Raw genomic sequence first — 16352 nt, forward strand, 5'->3', positions numbered from 1 at the left:
AGGGAACTATAGACCAGTTAGCTTGTCAGTAGTAGGCTAAATGGTAGCATTATCTGGGACGTGGTTACTGGACACTTAGAAAATGATTAAGTGGAGTCACAGATTTATGAAAGGGAAATAGCGTTTGACAAACCTGTTGAGTTTTTTTTTTGAGAAAAGTTACATGCAGGCACAGCAAGTAATTAGGAAGGCAAATTTCACATTAGCTTTTGTTACAAAGGGATTAGAGTAGAAGCACAAAGTCCTACTAAATTATACAGGGCATTGGTGAGGCCATACCTGGAGTAGTGTGTGCAGTTTTGGTCTGCTTACCTAAGGAAGGACATACATGTCCTGGAGGGAGTGCATCAAAGATTCACTAAACTGGTTCCTGGGATGAGGAATTGCCCTATGAGGAGAGATTAAGTAGACTAGGCTAGGCCTACATATCCTGTAGTTTAGAAGAATGAGGTGTGATCTAATTAAAACTGTTACAACCAGGTGAGAAAAGGTGTCAAGGGTTCCCTCTCAGCCTTCACCTCTGCACAAAAAAAAAAGTACAAATCCAACCCAGCCAATTACCACCCAATTGATAGTGCTATCAAGCAGCTCTTGCTCAATGACCTGCTCAGACACTCAGTTTGGGTTCCACCAGGGCCACTCAGCTCCTGACCTCATTACAGCCTTGGTTCAAACATGGACAAAAGAACTGAATTCCGGAGGTGAGGAAAGAGTGACTGCCCTTGCCATCAAGGCAGCAAGTATGGCATCAAGATGCCCTGGCAAAACTGGAGTCAACGGGAATCAGGGAGAAAACTCTCCGCTGGTTGGAGTCATACCTAGCACAAAGGAAGATGGCTCTGGTTGTTGAACGTCAATCATCTCAGCTCCAGGACATCACTGCAGGAGTTCCCCAGGGTAGTGTCCTAGGCTCAACCATCTTCAGCTACTTCATCAATGACCTTCCTTCATACATAAGGTCAGAAGTGGGGATGTTCACTGATGATTGTATAATGTTCAGCACCATTTGCGACTCTTCAGATACTGAAGCAGCCCATGTCCGTATGCATCAGCAGCACTTGGACAACATCCAGGCTTGGGCTGATAAGTGGCAAGTAACATTCACACCACACAAGTGCCAGACAATGGCCATCTCAATCAAGAGAGAATCTAACCATCTCCCCTTCAGGTTCAATAACAATACCATTGCTCAATCTCCCACTAGCATCCTGGAGGTCACCAAAGACCAGAAACTGATCTGGACCAGCCACATAAATGCTGTGGCTACAAGAGCAGGTTAGAGACTGGGAATTCTGTGGCGAGTAAGTCACCTGCCTTCCCTATGCCTGTCCACCATCTACAAGGCACAAGTCAGGAGTGTGATGGAATACTCTCCACTTGCCTGGATGGGTGCAGCTCCAACACTCAAGAAGCTCGACACCATCCAAGACAAAGCAGCCTGCTTAGTCCACCCCCGCCACACAATGGCAGCAGCGTGTACCATCTACAAGATGCACTGCAAGCAAGTCACCAAGGCTCCTTCGACAGCACCTTCCAAACCCGCAAGCTCTACCACCTGGAAGGACAAAGGCAGTAGATACATAGGAACACAACCACCTCGAAGTTCCCCTCCAAGTTTCTGGTCAATGGTGAGCCCCAGGATGGTGATGGTGGGGGATATGGTAATACCATACAATGTCAAGGGAAACTGGTTAAACCCTCTCTTGTTGGAGATGGTATTGCCTAGCACTTATGCGGCGTGAATATGCACTAGAGAGGGTACAGAAGGACTGGAGAATTTTAGTTATGAATAGATTGGATAGGCTATGATTATTTTCTTTGTAATGGAGGAGGTTGAGGGAAGACCTAATTGAAGTGTATAAAATTGGGGGGGGGGGGGGGGGGGGGGTCTAGATAAAATGAATAGGAAGGCCCTATTTCCTTTGGATGAGGGATCCATATCCAGGGGACAGAGATTTAGTGTCAGAGCTAGGAGGTTTAAAGGGGATTCAAGGGGTAATTTCTGTACAGAGTGCATTGGGGATCTAGAACTCACTGCCTGAAAAGGGTGGTAGAGACATAAACGTTCAACATTTAAAAAAAGGACTTGGATAGGCACTTGAAATGCCATAACTTACAATGTTATGGACCGAGAGCTGGAAAGTGGGACTAGGCTGAATGGCTCCGTCAGTTAGCATTGGATATAATGGGCCGAATGTCCTCCTTCCATGCTGGAATTTCTATGACTCTGAATGCTACTTTCGACTTATCAACCCAAGCCTCGATGTCATCCATGTCTTGCTGCATGCAGGCAATTACTACATTATCTGAGGTGTTTCAAATGGAAATGAATACTGTTCTATCAGCAAGTATCCCCACTTCATGCAGAGAAGTAATTCATTTTGGTAGGAAGAATCAGGAAAGGCAATATAAAATTAAGAGTACAATTTTAAGAGGGAGTGCAACAGCACAGGTACCCGAGGGGTATATGTGCACAAATCGCCGATGGTGGCAGCGCAGGTAGAGAAAGTGGCATATAGGACTCTGGGCTTTATGGAGGCATAGAGTACAAAAACAAGTGAACGTTAATAAAACACTGGTTTGACATCAACCGGAATAGTGCATCCAGTTCTGGGCACCGCACTTCAGGAAGGATGTGTAAACTCTGAAGAGGGTGCAGAATAGATTTACGAGAATGGTTCCAGGGATGACAAACTTTAGTTACATGGGCAGATTGAAAAAGCTGGAGCTGTTCTCCTTAGGGAAGTTGAGGAGATTTGACAGCTGTGTTCAAAATCATAAAGGGGTCTAGACAGAGTAGATAGAGAAACACTGTTCCTATTGGCTGAAAGATTGATAACCAGAGGACACCGATTTAGGGCGATTGGCAAAAAAACAGATGTGGCATGAGGGAATTTCTTTTTAATGCAGCATGAGGTTAGGATTCGATATGCAGTGCCCGAGAGCGGGGTGCAGGCTGATTCAATCATGGTTTTCAAAAGAGAATTGGATAATTATCTGAAAAGAGAAAAAACTTGCTGGGCTACAGGGAAAGGGCAGGGGGAGTGGAACTAACTGAGTAACTCAGACCGAATGGCCTCCTTTTGTGCTGTTGCCTTTCTATGAAATATTCCAGCTTGGTAAAAAGAATATAGAGGCATGAGAGGTGCAAAAAAGATTCATAATGATGATAGCTGAATTAAGAGGTTATAACAAGTGAAAAAGACTGAACAGGCCGGGACGTTTTTTCTAGAAAAGAGAAAGCTGAGGGTGACCTGATAGAGATCTTTAAGAAAATGAAATGGCTTGATAAGGGTAGAAGTTGAGAAAATGTTTCTACTTATGGCAGAGACCAAAACTAGACATCAAATATAGGATAGCAACTAATAAATCCAATAAGTAATTCAAGAGAAATTTCTTTATACAGAGTGGTAAAAATGTGGAACTCACTAGCACAAGAGTAGTGAGATGAATAGTATAGAAGCATTTTAGAGTAAACTAGATAAGCACAAGAGGGAGAAAGGAATAGAAGGGTATGCTGATTGGATGAGGAGGGTAGGAGCAGGTTCCTGTGGGAGCATTAGCACCAGCTGAGTTGAATACTGTATACATGATTTAACTTGATAGTGTGCTCAGACAAAAACACACTGCTCTCACTTAGCTGCAAAATGTCCCAAGCCATACCAAGACTACTGGAAAGGAATACAGAATGATTCTCAAACTTGTGGTTGGTTGGCAAGCAGCATGGTGGAGGGGTAAATAAAGAGAAGGGCAAGATAATAGTTCCCACGTATAGATTTTTTTTTAACTTCATATTCCTAGTGTCCCCGGTGCACATCTGAGAAAGTCCGACATGTCTGGAAGTGGCCTGCTGCTCACAGTATTCCAGAAGAGAAGCCCAGCTTCAAAAGAATTTATCCAGCCAGACATGAAGTTCATTGTTTTTCCAATTATCTACAATCCTAGCTCATAATCAAACCTGGAAGCATCCAATTAGAATACAATTCTGTACAGTATATAATAGCAAGTCAAGAAGTTGACCTCTGCCAGGATTCAAAGGTGGATTTACAGGTAACCCAGAAAAAAGTTCATGTTTTTGGAATCAACTGTTGACTGGTGCAATTCGTTAAAAGTAGGTACCTTAAGGTCCAGAGAAAACATAAAAGATTCCCAAACTGACCATAGTCCCTCCAGCATGTTTTAGGGCTGAAGAGTTTCAGTATTGCAATCATAGTCATACAGCACAGAAACAGGCCCTTCGGTACATCGTGTCAGTGCCAGCCATTAAACACCTAACTATTCTAATCCCATTTTCCAGCACTTGGCCCGTAGCCTTGTATGCTATGGCGTTTCAAGTGCTCATCTAAATACTTCTTAAATGTTGAGGGTTCCTGCCTCTTCAGGCAGTGTGTTCCAGATTCCAACCACCGGCTGGGTGAAATTTTTTTCCCCTCAAATCCCCTCTAAACTTCCTGCCCCTTACCTTAAATCTATGCCCCCTGGTTAGTGACCCCTCCGCTCAGGGAAAAAGTTTCTTCCTATCTAACCTATCAATGCCCCTCATAAATTTTGCATACTTCAATCATGTCCCCCTTTAGCCTTCTCTGCTTGAAGGAAAACAACCCTGGCCTTTTCAGTCTCTCTTCGTAGCTGAAATGCTCAAGCCCAGGCAACATCCTAGTGAATCTCCTCTGCACCCTCTCCAGTGCAATCACATCCTTCCTATAGTGTGGTGCCCAGAACCGTACACAGTACTCCAGCTGTGGCCTAACTAGCATTTTATACAGCTCCATCATAACTTCTCTGCTCTTATATTCTATGTCTCGGCTGATAAAGGCAAGTATCCCATATGCCTTCCTAACCACCTTATCTACTTGTGCTGCTGCCTTCAGTGATAATCATGCACGGATACTGTAAATACAATGTAGTATGTAAATGACTTTTTCCTCAACAAGTTGCACATGATCTTCTTTGCAACTTCAATATTTCCTACTGTCCACAAGTTATGTAATTGATCAGAACTCAACAAGTTCATTGAAACAAAAAAGGACTAAGATACAAGTTGTTAATTTTTCATTGCCCCCATAAAAGAAATCTTTGTGTGTCAAAGGTCCAGTAGTGTTTCTGTTGCCGTTCAAATGCCTCATTAACAATTCTAGAAGTACTGGTAAAAATCACAACCTTCTATGCAAAACTAATTATAAAGTCTCATAAAACTGGTGCCCTCCTTCATCAAACAGCTCAGCCAGGTACTTTAAATCTTCAGTCACCAGTTTACAAAACCATTGCCCACTATCATGGAAGGAACAACAGAATTGCTACTCAGCCATGGTTAGTTGCCAGATAGCCCAGAAGTTGTGAAAGCAGCAGAAAATCACTCAAAATCCAGAAGTAACCGATTAGCAAGTAGCCTCATAAATCATTAGCGTCATGCTTAGATATAGAGATGTGGGAAAGTAACATTCCTGCTCCATCTCTATCCATTATTAACGAAAATTAATTCTCACACAGCATGAACTTGAATTGCCAATAAAATATACACAAACTCCTCCGCCATTTGGAGGGAGGAAATATTTTGAGAGTTGTAGGCACTAGGCATACCAAAGGAAGCAGGAAATCTGCTAGTTGGGACACTGAAGCATTACCAATTGGGAGCATTTAAAACAATCGCTAAGTACACCATTTACTTTAGGTTTATGAATAAGTATCATATTGGTTGCCCATTAGGTTTCACTTAGAATCATCCTGATTGGGAGAGATGAATAGATACAGTGCTCACGATTGAAGTTATACAAATAGAAGTTATTTACTTTATCGTGTAGAGATACTTCCACAAATAATTGTTCGTAAGAGACTTTCCATAACATTCACAATTTTCAGAAGAGCTTTTTTGGTTTCTTTTCGCAAAACCACAATGTGAAACTGAAAACATTATAAATACTCACAAAAAAAGCAGAGGCTTTGTTATTCCCTGAATGCACTGCAAATTCCTGATAATTATGAAAATAATGTATAGGCTTTAACATTTAAGCCAAAGAAACCAGTTCCTTACTGTTATTGTTTGATGTTCAATCCTTAGCTTCTCTATTCCTGCACCATAAAGCTCACGAAGTAAACACATTATCCTGGTCTTCTTTCCTGAGCCTGAAGGTCCATACACCAGTAAATGAGGGAAATCACCACATTGAACCTGGTAGAAACAAAGCCAGAATTTCACTTATTTATAGTGGGATGGTGCTATTCTGACCAGTATCTGAAATCACTATTATAGGCTAAAGTGGCATGCACAATAAATCCCACAAACAGCAAGTGAGAATTACAATAATTTGTTTTGGTGGTGGTAATGAATGTTGGTCGGGATTACAGCAAAGTCATAGATTTTACAGCAAAGGAGGCTATTTATCCTACCATGCTTACTCCAAGAGAGCTATACATTTGGTTCCATCCCTCTGCTCTTTCCCAAAAACCTTTATAACCCTTAATTATACTTTTCAAATACTTGTTCATTTCCTTTTTCAAACAGTCGTAAATTCTTCTTTCACAACTGTTTTGACTACATTTCAAGTGTACTTCATTGGCAATGAAACATTTTAGAAAGTCCTGAGGTTGTGCTATATAAATGTAAGGTATCTCTCTCTCATGTTTGAGGCTGACACCAAAATAGCAAGGATGAATGATACATTGGAGGATAGAAATGAGATTAAAAAGGGGAAAACAGGCTATTTGGGCAGGTGGCAGAGACAGTTTAATGTTGAACTTTCAAGCCAACTACTTACCTTACCTGTGTTTTACCCAGGTCAAGGTTAACGGCTTACACCTGTTGAAAGATTCAATTTTTTTTTATAATATCTATGAAACAGTGGTGGGGAAGTAGTCAAATGGCAGATATACAGTTTCTTTCCTCATTCTATTCATTTCTTTTTAAACAATAACTTAATTCTGGAAACAAAAAGCCACAAGGGAGGATGGGGGTGCAGATTGGAAACCGTTTGAGGGTGAGGGGGTGTTCCTCTGAAAGTCCAACAAGAGAAAGGGCGGTACTGGACCTAATCTTAGGGAATGAGGCCGGACAAGTGGTAGAGGCGTCAGTGGGGGAGCATTTCGGGTATAGTGACCATAAGTCTAAGATTTAACGTAGTTATGGAAAAGGACAAAAGATGGACTAGAAATAAAAGGTACTAAATTGGGGGAAGGCAGATTTCAATATGATAAAACAGGATCTGGTCAAAGCAGACTGGGAGCAGCTACTTGTAGGAAAGTCCACATCAGACCAGTGGGAGTCATTCATAAAAGAAACAGTGAATGTTCAGGGCCAGCATGTTCCCGTAAAGGTGAAGGGTAGGACCAACATGTCCAGGGAACCCTGGATGTCAAGGAATTATAGAGGATTAGATAAAGAAAAAAAGAGGCTTATGGCAGATTCAGAGCACTGAAAAGAGCAGAGGCCCTAGAGGAGTATAGGAAGTGTAGGGGGGGGGGGTACCTAAAGTAATTTAGGAGAGAAGAGGGAGTATGAAAAAACACTGGTGGGCAAGATAAAGGAAAATCCCAAAGCGTTTTATAAGGATGTTAAGGGCAAGAGGATAACCAGGGAAAGAGTAGGGCCTATTAGGGACCAAAGTGGCAATGTGTTTGTGGAGCCGGAGGACATAGGTGAGGTTTTAAATGATTACTTTTCATCTGTGTTCACTATGGAGGAGGACGATGTAGGTGTAGAGATCAGGGAGGGGGACTGAGATATACCTGAACAAATTAACACGGAAAGGGAGGAGGTATTAAGCGGTTTTAGCGGGCTTAAAAGTGGATAAATCCTCAGGCCCAAATGAGATGTATGGCTGTTATGTGAGGCAAGGGAGGTGATTGCAGGGGCTCTGACAGAAATTTTTAAGTCCTTTCTGGCCACAGGAGAGGTGCCAGAGGACTGGAGGACAGTGAATGTGGTACCATTATTCAAGAAGGGCAGCAGGGAAAAACTAGCTAATTACAGGCCGGAGAGTCTAACATCAGCAGTAGGGAAACTACTAGAAAAAAGTCTGAGGGACAGGATTAATCTCCACTTGGAGGCAGGAATTAATCAAGGATAGTCAACATAGACATGATCTCCCCCTGACAAAGCTAACAAATCTGATTGAATTTTTCGAGGTGACTAGATGTGTAGATGAGGGTAAAGCAGTTGATGTAGTCTACATGGACTTCAGTAAGGCTTCTGATAAGGTCCCACATGGGAGATTGGTTAAAAAGGTAAGAGCCCAAGGGATCCAGGGCAATTTGGATCCAAAGTTGACATAGTGGCAGGAGGCAGAGGGTGATGATGGTCAAGGGTTGTTTTTGTGAGTGGAAGCCTGTGACCAGTGGTGTACTGCAGGGATCGGTGCTGGGACCCTTGCTGTTTGTAGTGTACATTGAGTTCGACGTGAATATAGGAGGTATCAGTAAGTTCACAGATGACACGAAAATTGGTGGTGTCGTAGATAGTGAGGAGGAAAGCCTTAGATTACAGGACGATATAGATGGGCTGAGCGGTGGCAAATGGAATTTAATCCTGAGAAATGTGAAGTGATGCATTTTGGGAGAACTAACAGGGCAAGGAAATATACAATGGATGGTAGGACCCTATGAAGTACAGGAGGGTCAGAGAGACCTTGGTGTACTTGTTCATAGATCACTGAAGGCAGCAGCACAAGTAGATACGGCGATTAGGAAGGCATATGGGATACTTGCGTCTATTAGCCGAGGCATAGAATATAAGAGCAGCGAGGTTATGATGGAGCTGTACAAAATGCTAGTTAGGCCACAGCTGGAGTACTGTGTACAGTTCTGGTCACCACATTATAGGAAGGATGTGATTGCCCTGGAGAGGGTGCAGAGGAGATTCACCAGGATGTTGCCTGGGCTGGAGCATTTCAGCTATGGAGAGAGACTGCATCGGCTAGGGTTTCCTTAAAGCAGGGAAGGCTGAAGGGGGGACCTGATTGAGGTATACAAAATTATGAGGGGTATAGATAAGGGAAAAGGTTTCTTCCTGTCTACCCTAACGGAGGTGTCGATAACCAGGGGGCATAGATTTGAAGTAAGGGGCAGGAGGTTTAGAAGGGAATTGAGAAAAAAAATTTCACCCAGAGGGTGGCTGGAATCTGGAACACACTGCCTGAAGGTGTGGTAGAGGCAGGAACCCTCACAACATTTCAGTATTTAGATGAGCACTTGAAACACCATAGCATAAAAGGCTACAGGCCAAGTGCTGGAAAATGGGATTAGAATAGATAGGTGCTTGATGGCCGGCATGGACACGATGGGCCTGTTTCTGCCCTGTATAACTCTGATTCTGGTCTCATCACCTGCGTTTTGGAGAGCAAGTACAAGTCGAGAGAGGGTTAAGCATTAAGTGATCACAGTGGAGCAAAGGGTGCAGAGGATAAAAGAAACTTAAGACCCTAGTTTTGGACTTATCCACATCACTCTCAAATTTAATATAAAATGGTATCATATTATGATCACTCTTCCCAAGGGGATCCTTTAAGATTATCCCCATCTCATTACACAATACTAGACCTAAAATATAACCTGTTGCCTAGATGGTTCCTGAACATATTATTCTAGAAAATGTCTCAAATGCATTTCATGAACGAGTTCTCCAAGCTACCATTGACAATTGGGTTTGATCAGTCTATAAAGATTAAAGCCCCCCCCCCCCCCACCCCCATGATAACACGTTCCTCTAATTTCCTGATTTATAAATCTGTTCAACACTATGATCATTGTTAGAGGGCCTATAAATTACTCCTACCAGCTTTCTGCAATAGGGCTGACCCATCTTCTTTTCTATTTAGCCTAACTTTTCTAAACGTCAAATACCTTGGAAAATCTAGTTCCCAACTTTGGTCACCCTACAACCATGTCTCAGGCTGGATCCCACTACCTTACGACTTAGAGACAATAGGACTACAAAGTGAGCTAAGACAGACCGTATGGGCCTGTGTGCCAAGCTCAGCTACACATCATGTCCTTGTCCTAAATTGTGATAAATGATCAATTAATGTCCTAACTTCTGAAACAGTGATCACTGCTACAAGTGCAGATATGTGCACTCTGCAGTATGCCAGTTAAAAACCTACCTTGTTGACCAAGATTTTGTTCAACTTTCCTAATACCTCTATGTGGCTGATACGATCGGAGACCATTAATGTTAAAACACGAGATATGAACTCCCCAGAACAACTTAAAGAATTACATGACAAGATTTCACATTTTAAAGACTTTTATAACTAAACTGACAAATTCCCATTAACTAATCAGTACTTTGTAAGTAGCTAATTCCACAAATTAGAAAAAGGCATTTTCTTCCCTTATTAAAACACTTGAAAACTTAACACCATCACAATACCCTCAGCTCCAGCTCTGGGAACGTCACAACACAAAATAATTACTTTTAAAGGCAATTTTACTGAGCAACATAAAGCTTTATGCTATTTTTATTCTTAAGGGAATGGTATGCTTAGACTCTAGCAACAAAAACAATTTTTCAAAACTAAATGTTACCTTCCAACAGAAAAGACCTCCTGCTTTCTTTCAGGCTGCATTATCAATGTGTGTACAGTAAACAGATCACAGCCTCTTGTTCTAATTACCTGCAGCTGCTTGGTCAGTTCAGTGAGTTATTTAGTTTTGACTTATGATGACAATATAATTTATACACCATATAAATTTGTTATTTAACGATACAGCACTACATCATGGTCAGCGTTAAGGTGTTCCTAAGAAATATCTAAACGAATATTGGGAGCTGTGAATGTACATGTAACTAGGAGTTGTAGGAAGAGTAGCGGGAGACAAAGTCTAGTCTGGGATGGCAATTAAAGTTATGAATAAAGGGGAGGCATTTAAATACTGTAGGCTATCTGCAACAGATAATAGAGGCAGTAGAAATAAAAACTTTTCAATTTAACAGGACATGGAAAAGCAAGAGTATGAATTTAAAACTGCGAGGGAAGTTAGCATAAGTACATAAGAGGGCAGGCAGAATTACTAACTAATATTTAATGACTCCTTAGATACGTGTTTGGTACCAGAGGACTGGAAAGCAGAAAGTGTTACCCTTATTTGTAAGAGTATCTAAAACTATGGATCAGTTAATCTCACATCAGAACCAGGAAAAGAAAGATAGTCAAGGACAAATTGTTGGAGCATTTAGGGTGACAAACAAATTCATCAGAACCAGTATTGATAGATAAAAAAAAAGTCATGGCAGACTAACTTAGCATAATGTTTTTACAAGAAACTAAAAATGCAGATAAATGCTGTCATGTAGGCCCCCACCTGCCAAGACTGAGGCACACATTATTTCACCATATGAACATTAAAACTTAAAATTGCGGCTGGGAAGAAGAGGGCCTATCACAAGGAATTTTCAAGCCCGACTGGAAAGACATTTGCATGCTGGCAGACAGTGTTGGAACAAAGAACCCAGTCCCTGCTTCTACAATACACAGAAGACCTTATCAGGCCAGTTTCGTCACGTCATTAAGCTATTTGAATTTGAACTTGCTGAGAGAAAAAGTCAGAAAGTTGTTTGCTCCTGGCCTGAGAACATCTCTCTCCTGTCTGCTCTCATCTCTTTCTCACAGAAAAAGACCCATTGAAGACACATGAACTCAGAGAGAAAAGTCTCCTTCGTGAACAAGGTTTAAAAAGAATACTGGGCCCCAACAAAAAGCAAGGGCTGTCTACAATCAAAACTCTACAGTGAGCTGGAAACACAAACAGTAACAAGAAACCCTTCAGAGACTGCCTCAAACCTCTAGAAACATAGAAAATAGGAGTAGGCCATTTGGCCCTTCAGGCCTGCTCCGCCATTCAAAAATATCCTGGCTAATTGTCTAATTCAGTGCCCTGTTCCTGCTTTCTCCCCATATCACTTTTCCCTCTGGCATTAATATATCTATCTCCTTCTTGAATATATTTAACGACTTGTCCTCCACTGTCTTCTGCAGTAGAGAATTCCACAGGTTCACCACCTTCTGAGTGAAGAAATTTCTCCTCATCTCGGTTCTAAATGGCATACCCCATATCCAGAGACTGTGACCCCTGGTTCTGGACTCCCCAGCTATAGGGAACATTCTCCCTTCATCTAGCTTATCTAGCCCTGTTAGAATTTTATAGATTTCTAGGAGATCCCCTCTCATTCTTCTAAACTCTAGTGAATGTAGGCCTAGCCGACCCAATCTATCCACATACGTAAATCTTCTTTGCACTCCCTCCATGGCAAGATAAGGAGACCAAAACTGCAAACAATACTCCAGATGCGGTCCCACCAAGGCCCTGTATAACTGCAGTCCTGTACTTTATTTTTCTTCTTTTCTGTCCCTATTTGCATGCGTGTATCGCATGTGCATGCTAGCGTGGACGTGTCGTGTATCCATAGGCGTTAACCGAATTAGTGTTTAAGTTTAAATAAATTTCACTTTTTTTCTTTAAACCCAAGAAAACCTGGTGCGCTAATTTCTTTGCCTTATAATTGGAAAGTGATGAACAAGGATTCACCAAGGGGGAAGCTCAAAACACTGTTTAAAAATCAAACCCTGTTACAAGACTAGATGAAAGCTGAAAAGACCCCAAATCACCTTTCTCACCTGGTCGTAACAACGCAGTAATGTAGATGTGGAATTTAGTAAAACGTTTGATAAGGTCTCGTGGAAAACTAGTTGGATTAGCAGAAGTTTGGTGGAATGGATCAAATCACAACAGAGCAATAGAAACAGACTCTGTAAAAGACAGATGTTCTCCATAAAAGCATATGGTGAGTGGGGTCTCAGTGGTGGAAGTGATACTCAAATATTTTCAGAAATGGTTGTAAAGCAGGTGTTGGTAGCTTTATCACAGTAGGTGTTCTGACTCAAATTTGTGGGTTCAAGCCCCACTTTGATGCAGATGGAGAGAACTGTAAGAATTTACAGAACGAAAGGAGTTCATCGGCCAATCACGTACACACCGGCCAACAAGCAGCCACCCAGCCTAATACCACTTCCTGGCTATTGGTCCGTAGCACTATCAGTTCTTTATAAGTATCCAAGTACTTTTCAAACGTTTGAGGTTTTTGCCTCTACCACCCTTTCAGGCAGTGAAGAATTTCCCCTCAAATCTCCTCTAAACCTCCTTCCCTAAATCTCTCCCCCCACCCCTCCAGTTACAGACCCCTCAAACAAAGGGAATAGGGCCTTCCTATCGACTTTATCTGGACCCCTCAATTTTATACACTTCAATTAGGTCCTCCCTCAGCCTCCTCTGTTCCAAAGAAAACAGCCCTACCTATCCAATCGTTCCTCATAACCAAAATTCTCCAGTCCAGGCAACATTCTGAAAGATCTCCTCTGTACACTCTTTGGTGCAATTACATCTTTCCTGTAGTGCGGTGACCAGAACTGTACACAGTACTCCAGCTGTGGCTTAACCAGTGTTTTACACAGTTCCAGCATAACCTGTGCTTCTATTCTATGCCCCTGCTAAAAAGGAAAGTATCCCGTATGCCTCCTTGACCATCTTATCTACCTGCCCAGTCATCTTCAAGGATGTGTAGACATGCACTTCAAGGTCCTTCTGTTCCTCTACACTTTAATATTCTATTTGTTGTGTATTCCCTTGCCTTGTTAGCCTTCCCCAATCAGCTTATACTTCTCCAGATTGAACTCCATTTGCCACTGTTCCACCCACCTGCCTAGTCCTTCCTGCAGTCTACAGCTTTCTTCATCATCAACCACATGGCCAGCTTTTGTATTAAGAAGTTTGCAGATGATCATATCCCCTATATTAAAATCCAAATCATTGATATACAGCACAAAATGAGACTCTGTGGAATCCCACTGGAAATAGCATTCCAGTTACCAAAAAAAAAATCAACTGTTACCCTTTGCTTCCTGCCTCAGCCAATTATGGATCTACCTTGCCACTTTGCCTTAGGTCCCATGGGCTTTTACTTTCATAACCAGTCTGCCATGTGGGACCTTAACAAAAGCCTTACTAAAATCCATATAGACGAATCAAATGCACTACCCTCACCAACCCTCTTTCTTACCTGCTCAAAAAAATGCAATGACATCATCTTTCTAAATGAAGATTTATCCTATCCCTCAGAATTTTTTCCAATAATCTTTCCACCAAGTTTAGGCTGACTGGCCTGTAATTACTCAGTTTATCCCTTTCTCCCTTTTTAAACAACGGTACAACGTTAGTCCTCTGACACCATCCCTATAGCCAAAGAGGATTGGAAAACAATGGTCAGAGCCTCCACTATTTCTTCTCATTCTCTTAAAACCCTTGGATGCACTTCATCCATGAAAATGTTATATTGTTGGAAAACCGAGGCTGTGTGTGCCTTCTGAGGTTCATGCAGAAAATCCTATGGTGTTATTCAAAATAGAGGGCAGTTTTTTCAGTGTCCTGGCCAAAACCTAACCTTCAGTCAACACTATCAAAATAACTGATCAGGTTATTTACCACAATGTTGTTTATTGAGTGAAAAGAACTATATAAATGCAAACTCTTTCAATATCTCAAAGCTTGCAGGTAACTAAATTAGCAAAGCCAGTCAACACAGTAGAAGATGGAAACCATAGGAGAACTTGCTCTGGCTGGGGAGATGGCAAATGTTGATTAACATAGGCAAGTGTATAGTTGTATCATGAGGAATAAAAGAATGCGTAGAGGAAATATGGAAATAATAGCAAAATACTGAGGGACAATTCTGGAAAAATATTGAGTCATTCTAGACAAATCCCTCATCAAAAAAATGTCTGGCGGCTGTCAAAACGTTAGGCTATGTAAAGATGAATGGAGCATAAACCAAAGGAAATTATCTGCTGTGGTAGAGTGTGGGTGTCACAGTCATGTGAGGAAGGGTCAAACGGCTTCCCTCTTTCCCCTCTTCTTCTTTGACCACAACAGGTTTAATTCTCTTAAAGCAGATATATTGGCTAATAAAATAGGTGTTTGGTTACTTACTTGCTATGATCATAAGAACCAATTGGACAAGTTTTCTTGAGTAAAGAAGTTAACTTCATTGTATCTAAACCAAACTAAAAAATAACAATACGCCAACTTTCTCACACACACACACGAAGTTTAGACACAAATAGGTTACAGAGTGGGGAAAGGTAGATTGGTTCATTTAGAATCCATAAAAAAAAAGGGGTATACAGTCTGTGGCGTTTGATGATTCGGCTGGCTTCTAGCTGAATTCAGTGCTCCTGAGGCTTTAAGTTTGAAGAGGTAGATGACCGGTTGGGTGGGTCTCTTGGAGACAGCGACGCAGATGATTTCCTCCAACTGGGTTTCCGATTACAGCCGGACTATGCAAAGGTGGTCGACACAGACACACTTGGATCTGCACGTGTCAGAGTCCAGTTGCTTCTCTTTTCTCTGCTGCAGAAAGACAAGCTTAAAACCACAGATAGGGAGGGGCTTGTCACATGACACACAGTCAAACATAGCAGTTATCAGTTTTTCCTCCCCTGCTAAAAAGAACAGGTAGTTCCTTTAAACTTTCTGGGTCTTGGTTCTTGCTGGGATCTGAGCAGACATTTAATCTCCCTCCTCACAAGCATTGTGGTGTAGGATACAGTGTTGCAAATTAGGTGTCCATCCTAAGCTGCCAAAGTCATCCTTGTAGCTTTTCTTTTTCTAAAATGGAGATCTGAATTTTTTTTTTTTAAAAGACAGTCAGTGGATTAAAGAAAATTATCATTCAACAAAGCACACTGGTGTAACAGTAGGTAAAGCCTTACCTGGAATAGTGTGTGAAGCTCTGGAAACCTAACACGAAGATGTATCTGAACTTGAAAAGGTGCAGAGAAGAGCCATTAGAATGATTAGGAGACTAGAGGATGAAGCACGAGAACTGGAATTCTTCTCTTTGGACACAAGACTGATGGGGGATATGATAGATGTACTCCTATACCAAATTACAACAGTCAGAACTATTTTCATTTGGTCAGGATCACAGAGCAAAAGCAAAAAGAGGGCAGATTTAGGTGGGATATTGAAAAATGCATTACTTAACTGAGAGGCAATAGCTTGCCACAAAGGCTGTAAGGGCAAGATCAAGGTCAAATCTGTATCTTGAAAAACAAATTAGTTACAACTGCTACGACCGCAGGAGGCAGACCATGTGAACCTATGAGCCAGAATTTTACATTGAGCGGGAGGCCCCACCCACTGGCCAAAAAGTCAGGGATGAGTCCGCCTCCGCCAGTCCTGGGGAGCCGTGCCAGGATTTTACATGGCTCAGGCCCTTAATTGGCTTTGGACAGGACCTCCACCTGTCTGAGGCAGAAAGTTCCACCTCCAAGAGCTGCAGGCCAATCAGCAGGCTGGCAGCGCTC

At 41.9% G+C, this 16352-nt stretch overlaps 1 protein-coding gene across 6 annotated transcripts in view; it reads right to left on the reverse strand.

The window, feature by feature from the left end:
- Positions 1–16352, reverse strand: part of rfc3 (replication factor C (activator 1) 3) — a 42790-nt gene that overhangs the window by 24224 nt on the left and 2214 nt on the right. Inside the window, exons 2-4 of one of the 6 annotated variants that reach the window (XM_068032821.1) lie at positions 15756–15922; positions 6756–6796; positions 6032–6169 (exon numbers count right to left, since the gene is read on the reverse strand). In XM_068032821.1, the coding sequence (XP_067888922.1) occupies positions 6032–6100 (69 nt within the window). In that variant the 5' untranslated portion in view covers positions 6101–6169; positions 6756–6796; positions 15756–15922. Of the gene's footprint in view, positions 1–6031; positions 6170–6755; positions 6797–15168; positions 15394–15755; positions 15923–16352 lie in introns of those variants that run through there. The other 5 variants (XM_068032817.1, XM_068032820.1, XM_068032823.1 and 2 more) reach the window with 5 other exon arrangements.

Source organism: Heterodontus francisci, chromosome 6, assembly GCF_036365525.1.
Source record: "Heterodontus francisci isolate sHetFra1 chromosome 6, sHetFra1.hap1, whole genome shotgun sequence".
Classification (NCBI taxonomy): Eukaryota; Metazoa; Chordata; class Chondrichthyes; order Heterodontiformes; family Heterodontidae; genus Heterodontus; species Heterodontus francisci.